Source organism: Anarrhichthys ocellatus, unplaced genomic scaffold (genome assembly GCF_004355925.1).
Source record: "Anarrhichthys ocellatus isolate YVR2014 unplaced genomic scaffold, GSC_Weel_1.0 scaffold20, whole genome shotgun sequence".
Classification (NCBI taxonomy): Eukaryota; Metazoa; Chordata; class Actinopteri; order Perciformes; family Anarhichadidae; genus Anarrhichthys; species Anarrhichthys ocellatus.
Window position 1 is genome coordinate 5348337 of NW_022280050.1, and position 7609 is coordinate 5355945.

At 40.3% G+C, this 7609-nt stretch overlaps 1 protein-coding gene across 1 annotated transcript; it reads left to right on the forward strand.

The window, feature by feature from the left end:
* The first annotated feature begins 3834 nt into the window (after positions 1-3834).
* Positions 3835-7589, forward strand: tbr1b (T-box brain transcription factor 1b). Its single transcript, XM_031858541.1, has 6 exons — positions 3835-4526; positions 4752-4906; positions 5089-5210; positions 5506-5664; positions 5932-5993; positions 6663-7589. Exons 1-6 carry the CDS (start codon positions 3835-3837, stop codon positions 7504-7506), a joined length of 2034 nt encoding a protein of 677 aa, XP_031714401.1. The 3' UTR covers positions 7507-7589.
* Positions 7590-7609: the final 20 nt, after the last annotated feature.

The following is a 7609-nucleotide window of genomic DNA, read 5'->3' on the forward strand; positions in this document are numbered from 1 at the left end:
GGGGGGGGATCAATTTAGCAGCGTGGATAGCTCATGCATTCTCCCATATAATCATACTATCCATGTGTTAATTGCCACAACTGACAGGACTAAAAAGACGGACGATAAAAATTACTAATAATGACATCTGCTTTACCCTCTGCCTTATTCTAGAGAAAAATAAATGTGGCACGAGAATATCTAATGGCATATTGATGATCTTTCACACAGGACTGAGTTTATAACCTTGCAACAAATATTGGATAATAATACAAAAACAATGTAATTACTTGAATTTGAATGGTATGTGGTGACATCATAAAACAATAACTGTGAATGAACAGAACATTTCTATTTCTGCAAACTAACAGTGTGACTTTGTTCACCTAATAAGAAAGCAATTGGAGATTAAATAGTGCAAAAGAGAGATAAAATGCTAGATTTTTAGTCATATATATTATTACATTATTATAATAATATATAATAGAGATATCAGCTCTGTTTTCCTACATTGTTCTCTGCTCTAGATAAAGAAGCACATGTATAAATATTTGTTGTGCCTGTATAATCTCTCGAGTGCATGGCTCAGGTATGGTATTGGCACACAAGCCATGTCACTTGTATTTCCACTGAACATCACAATCACCTGTCCTGTGGGTAATTTGCTGTGAGGTTTGTGGTAAAGAATCACGGTTGGGTCTGGACATCAATAATGAGCAGGTGTAGGAGTGCACTTCTGCCCAGACGTGTGTCATGGTGTGTCCAGGGAGCACGGCTAATAAGGGTTTAAAAGCCACAACTGTCCACTCCGCCCCTTAACAGGCCTCCAGCTGTCTTTCTGTCAGAAAGCACCCTGATTCCCTCTGACAGAGCAGATCACTGATGGCAAGAAACCACAGGGGGGGAATAGTTATGTCAACAAAGTACAAAGCACCACCAAACTAGATCAGATTAGTCATGCTAGTTAATTAAAGACTTAAGGTTTACAGGTTTTGTCTTGTTTTTTTAATTGTTTTAAAAAAAATCAAAGACCCTTGAAGAAAAGAACAAATACTTCACTTTGATTTATTGATGGAAATTGCAATGTGACGTCTGGCAAACAACATATAAATAACTTAAAGGCCATCTTAAATGCATTCCCATGAAATTTTTAGTGCCGCTGTAATATAAGCCACTACCTGTCATGAATCCCAAATAACCTTGGCTCTATCCTCTTAGTTCAGCCCAGTGTGCCTCATCCCTTATTACTGGCCTGACAAGGAAATGTTTACCCATCCGACAAGAGACAAGCCATTTCATATTCGGAAAAAGCAATTTCACCTGACTGGAGTAGCACACTATGTCCCCATATCCTTGCTGGCTATAATTTTGTTGTCATTTTGTGTGCTGTGATCATATCATTGAAGTGACAGTGCTGGGCATTAGGTAAAGTCCCTAAGCCGGTGCTCACTTTCAGGCTTTTTCTCTCCTTGTCATTCACATTGATTAGATTAGACCCAGGTGGCAAGCAGCTTCCTTTGGCACAACAATGAAAAATGGTGATACAGCGGCTTGAAGAAAAAGCGTGTTGTTTTATGCTCAACTGAACATTGTTAACCAGAACTGTTTTTTTGGGAAAAAGTATTTTTTATAATCATATGTTTTTGTATTTTCACAGATTATTGAGGGATTATTCTAAAGGAGATCTTTCAAATAGGTTTGTTGCAATTTTTTAATACTATGCCTACATTGACAAATTGTAGATGTGTATATGTACTCATTTGAATTAAATCTAAAAGTATGACAATTACAAAGTAGAAAGAGCATAAATACTTTTCATAGAGACCCATTGCATTTAGCTCATCTGGTCAATGGTGGGTTTGAGCAAGGCAAGGGGAAGAGATCCTAATCTACACGATGCTACCTCCCGGAGGGACAAGGCTGGCCAGGCAAAACAAATCAGCCCCCCTCCTCTTTGGTTATGTCCACTTGCTGGATGAGCCAATAGAAAGAAAGGACTTGGTCTGATAAACAGGCACCAGAGCACCTGGGGAAACAAACGGAGTTGCTGCACGGGTGATTCAACAATTGGTTTGTTCAGGGGAAAAGAAGCAAGCCCATTTAGCTTGTTAAAGATCAGTGATGGAAGTGAACCATAATCCTGTAATGAGGAGAGCAGAGAGTGGCCTCTTTTGCGTGGGCACAGACAAGCCTGTGCTTGCATGTTTCACAGGAATAGATAGCTGGACCATATAGCTATATACTGTAATGACCCGTCTTGTTAGCTTCAGAGATTCATGGCAGTTCCTTAGAGATACAAACTTGTAGATGCACCAGTGATACAGGCCTTGATTGGTCTTCTCTCATCCTTGTCTGGTTCAGACTGTGGGTTAAAGACACTGCAGTAGAGCTGAACCAAAAGTTATTCAGTGAAGTGGAAATGATCAGTTTTTGATGTCGTAGTCAGCGATGTTGTACTGCACTACTTTATATTGATAGGAGTTTCTAATTTTTTGTCTGCAGTACACACTACACACAAATTATGCAATGGAATACATCTCCATAAAAAATGTCCAGTGTTGATTTAGCACCTACCTGACACAGTTCATAAGGGATGCATTGAATTTCATTATTGTTTATTTGTATACCTAATGAACCATAAATGTATAAATCCAGTGCAATTTTCTAAAAGGCCTTTCAATATACCATATAGAATAAACAGTGTGTCCAAAGCAGTCTGTGTTAACTTAGAAATGACTGTGTTAGTAAGTTATGCAGGAAGGTGTTTATATCGGTTACAGTTGCTCTGAGACTGTAGCCATTCTAATATTTCATTTTATCTCATGACAACATCGTCAAAATCATCCTGACAAAGTTTCATTACACAGTGAAGAGTTCAGGTTTTGGTCTGAAGGAAACAATAATGAATTGTTTGTGGTTTCACATGATCTTTTCAGTTTTATTGTCTATGTACTTCAACCAAACAGATGGGCAGTTCTCTCAGAGATCTGCATCCTGTGCTGACAATCAAATATGATCTTTATTGGAATATCCTTTTGTGAGAAATACAGATTTCTGTTCATAATGGTTCATTGTGTATAACCAACAGACTTAATATGAGGTAATGAGCCTCGACAGTAACTTTTTATTTTATCGAGCAACATCAAAATTATTCCAGCATATCTGCGATTTTCCTTTACTTTCTGTGAGATGTATTTTCCGCAGCAGCCCTGTTATCAGTCCACTGGTTCATAACTTTAAGGCATCAAATATTTATCAGCACTGGGACTCATAAACACATCTTCAGTGGGACGCCATGATTTCACGCTATACCACAAACATTTTAAGACATCAGATGCACTGCCTGTCATGGACTGTCATTTTTGGCGTGTTAATAATACATCTTGGCTTCTTCGGCAGACATACTTTGGCACTCATAGCGCATAAATAGGTAAATAACACGGAGAAATAGGTAAATAACGCAGCTGACAATCTTTATAACCCTTATACTTTCATCTTTTTTTTTGTTTTTCTTGCTCATATTCATTAACAGAAACATGTCGGAATTCAAATATTTTAATAATATATAGGCCCATGTCACACTAAAAAAACAATCACTTTGTTCACAGCACTTCTCAGATTGTCCTAATTATTAAGAGCTGTCTAATTAAATTAAAGCCTCTAGTTAACCAATGGCAACGCTTGTTTCATTAGCTAAGCGGGGAGAGTGATGGAAAGAAAATCCTTCCTGATTGCTGGATGCTAATTTGCTGCCTTCGCCACAAGTCATAGCAAGGCGTTTTAGTGTTAGATTAGGAAAGGCGCGTGCAAAAGCTTGCGATATAGGTTGAGCAAATAGTGGCTTCTCATTGAGCTATGCAGGTCGAGAATTGCATCTCGCCAGCGAGTGATCTCTCCAAGAAATTTATGAATGTGGGCAGAGGCTTTTCGAGCTCCGATGGATCAGAGCTTTCGTTGCAGGACCATCCTATTATATCTGCAAGTGACAACCTGGAGAGAAGTTCACCTCTGAAAAAAAACTCCAGGGAGATGACGAATCAGTCAGAGGCAGACAATTTTCCTGACTCCAAGGACGCATCGGGGGACGTCCAGAGGGGCAAACTCTCTCCTGGTCTTCACGGAGTCTCTGACATCCGTCATAATTTCGATGGATCTGCAGGAGAAAGGTGCATCTTTTCTCCATCTACCCAGCCACAGTCAGTCTCAGCAGCTCCCAGTGCCATGTTCCCTTACCCGACCCAGCATGGACCAGCGCACCCGGCTTTTTCTATTGGAAGTCCCAGCCGCTATATGGCCCATCACCCGGTCATAACTAACGGAGCTTACAACAGCCTTCTGACCAACACTTCTCCTCAAGGCTACCCGACAGCGGGCTACCCTTACGCGCAACAGTATGGACACACTTACCAAGGAGGGGCTTTTTACCAGTTCTCCACGGCGCAAGCAGGACTGGTTCCGGGGAAAGCGCAGGTGTATCTGTGCAACAGGGCCCTGTGGCTGAAGTTTCACAGGCACCAAACGGAGATGATCATCACAAAGCAAGGACGGTAAGTGCACGTATACGGGCTTGCCCGACCTGCAGAATTTCTGAGCTATCATTGAGAAGCTTTTAGTTTAAAAGTGATGTGTATTAACATCGAATCACTATTTCCCTGCACATAAAAAGAGGAACGGATTCAATGCCAAAAAGGTGGAAATGTCGCCTCATTTTTGTGCATTTTTTTTTGTTATGAGAGGCGTTTTATAAATCTGTCTTCCTTTATTTTCCACAGACGAATGTTCCCATTTTTAAGCTTCAACATTTCTGGCCTTGACCCAACTGCTCACTACAATATATTTGTGGATGTAATACTTGCTGATCCAAATCACTGGCGATTTCAAGGAGGCAAGTGGGTGCCATGTGGAAAAGCAGACACAAATGTAACAGGTAATTTGTCCCTACATTTATTGCAATTAACATTATAAATTCCATAGTATAACTTTATTTTTATACATTTTGACCACAGTATGTTTACAATTTAAAATCCAGGCAAACGAATTCATTTTATATAATATTATATACACATATTACGTGTTTTAATTATTTGTATTTCTTCGTATTCTTTTTAGGAAATAGGGTTTATATGCACCCAGACTCACCAAATACCGGAGCGCACTGGATGCGTCAAGAAATATCATTTGGAAAGCTAAAGCTTACAAACAACAAAGGTGCATCCAACAACACAGGACAGGTAATGCATCATCATACCCAATGCTTCAATTACAAATCGATTTTGGATTATTTCTAACAGCAGATGGTAAAATGCAATGATTTTTGCTTGTTGCATATAGCCTTATTATAATTTTTCTTCTGGAGGGGTTTACTGCCTTACTGGTATCATCTACAGCGCAACAACATGCGAAACGTTGTTACAATAATCATTAAAAAAAAAGATATATAATCGAGTTAAAACAGATAAGCATTCTGTTTTAACCATCTATCCAAAGTTTGAAGCTGAGTTTCTGATGTGCGTCTTGAATCTCCAGATGGTGGTTCTCCAGTCTCTCCACAAGTACCAGCCCAGGCTCCATGTGGTGGAAGTAAACGAGGATGGGACAGAGGACACCAGCCAACCAGGACGAGTCCAGACTTTCACCTTCACAGAAACGCAATTCATCGCCGTCACGGCTTACCAGAATACCGATGTACGACCACTTCTTAATTCACACAACACTGCAAATTTCTCCCAAACAACCCTTATTCATTTTAACAAATTAAATATTATTGAAAAAAAAAGAAAAATAATTCTAGTTATTGTAGTTATTGTACTTATTGATGTTGTAACAAATTAGAGCTACATGGATTATAATACAATCAAGACAATGAAAAAATGAATATTCCTGAATTTGACGCAGTCTGCTTGTTTCCAAACACACGCTGGTTTTCTAATCGATATATTATGTTTTCCACAGATTACACAACTGAAAATTGATCACAATCCGTTTGCTAAAGGATTTCGGGACAACTACGACACGTAAGTTTTTATTTTATTCTTAGGATTTTTTGACTTTTAATCGATTGTAATTTTGTTAACCTCTGTGTTTAATGACATGTGGGGGTTAGGGTTATCATCATATTAAAAAACGTAAATGCACTATAATTCTGCTGATTATTGTTTTCAGTTGATGTCCAAATTAGAGGGGCTCATAAGATTTTAAAAATTAATGAAATAAATAAAAAATAAAGAAGAAACTTTTCAACAGCTGAAGCAATGAATTTTCAATTTAACAGACATTTCATGTAAAGTCTTGAAAAAAATTAACAGTATCCAAAAATTCGTTAGAATTGTTCGGTTAATCATTGATGACGTACATTTCTCGTTCATGTCAGTTATTCTTGTTTTGCTGAAAATAACAAGCGAATATTGACCCGTACAATTCAGAAGTAAAAAAACTGAACAAAGGGACATATTTTTGACAATGCAACGTTGCATCGATATAAAGCAGCATGTCTATTTGGAAACACTCCACTTGCGTAATGATTATAGGTTTGAAGGCACAAGTGTTTTAAAATCATAAAATTGTCTCTAGAATGGCAGATTTCCCCACGTATGATAATCTAATTGTACATTTCTTTGATTTCTAGAGAACCAGCACATTTTAGTCACTGAATTGTTCCTCTGTTTTTCTCTCCATCTTTTCAGTGTCTACACAGGCTGCGACATCGACCGCCTAACTCCATCACCGGGTGACTCTCCGCGTTCACAGATCGTGCCGGGTGCGAGATATGCCATGCCTAGCTCTTTCCTGCAGGACCAATTTGTCAGCACTTATGCCAAATCTCGCTTTCACCCTGGCGTGGGGACTGGTCCTGGCATGGAGCGCAGCGTCCCACTCGGCAACAGCTTGCTGTCCCCGCAGCAAACCGACGAGTCCACTGTTGCCACCCCCCCGCAGCGATGGTTTGTCACCCCTGCCAACAACCGACTGGACTTTGCTGCCTCGGCATACGACGCCGCTGATTTCGCCGGTAACGCGGCCACCTTGCTGTCCTACGCAGCGGCCGGAGTGAAGGCTCTTCCCCTGCCGACTGCAGGCTGCTCCAACCGGCCTCTTGGCTATTACGCAGACCCGTCCGGCTGGGGAGGACGCACACCGCCGCAGTACTGTGGTGTAAACAGCAAATCCAGCTCGGTCTTTTCCTGCTGGCCCGCTAACTCTATCGGTGGCAGAGCGGGCACTAACTACCTGGCCGAGGAGGGAGACTCCATCACGACGGAGAGGTCGCCGCTCGGCGGTTCGGACGAGACCAAACCCAAAGACATGACATCCGAGTCGAGCTGGATAGAGACGCCGTCCTCCATTAAGTCAATTGATTCGAGCGATTCTGGTATCTTTGAACAGGCCAAAAGGAGAAGAATCTCACCTTCTGCCACGCCAGTTTCAGAGACAGTGTCCCCGTTAAAATCTGAGCTGCTGGCACCGAGAGAGTGTGAGAAAAACTGTACAAAGGACATTGGTTATTACAGTTTCTATCCTCACAGTTAAAACAATAGAACAGTTAATCTATCTATCTATCTATCTATCTATCTATCTATCTATCTATCTATCTATCTATCTATCTATCTATCTATCTATCTATCTATCTATC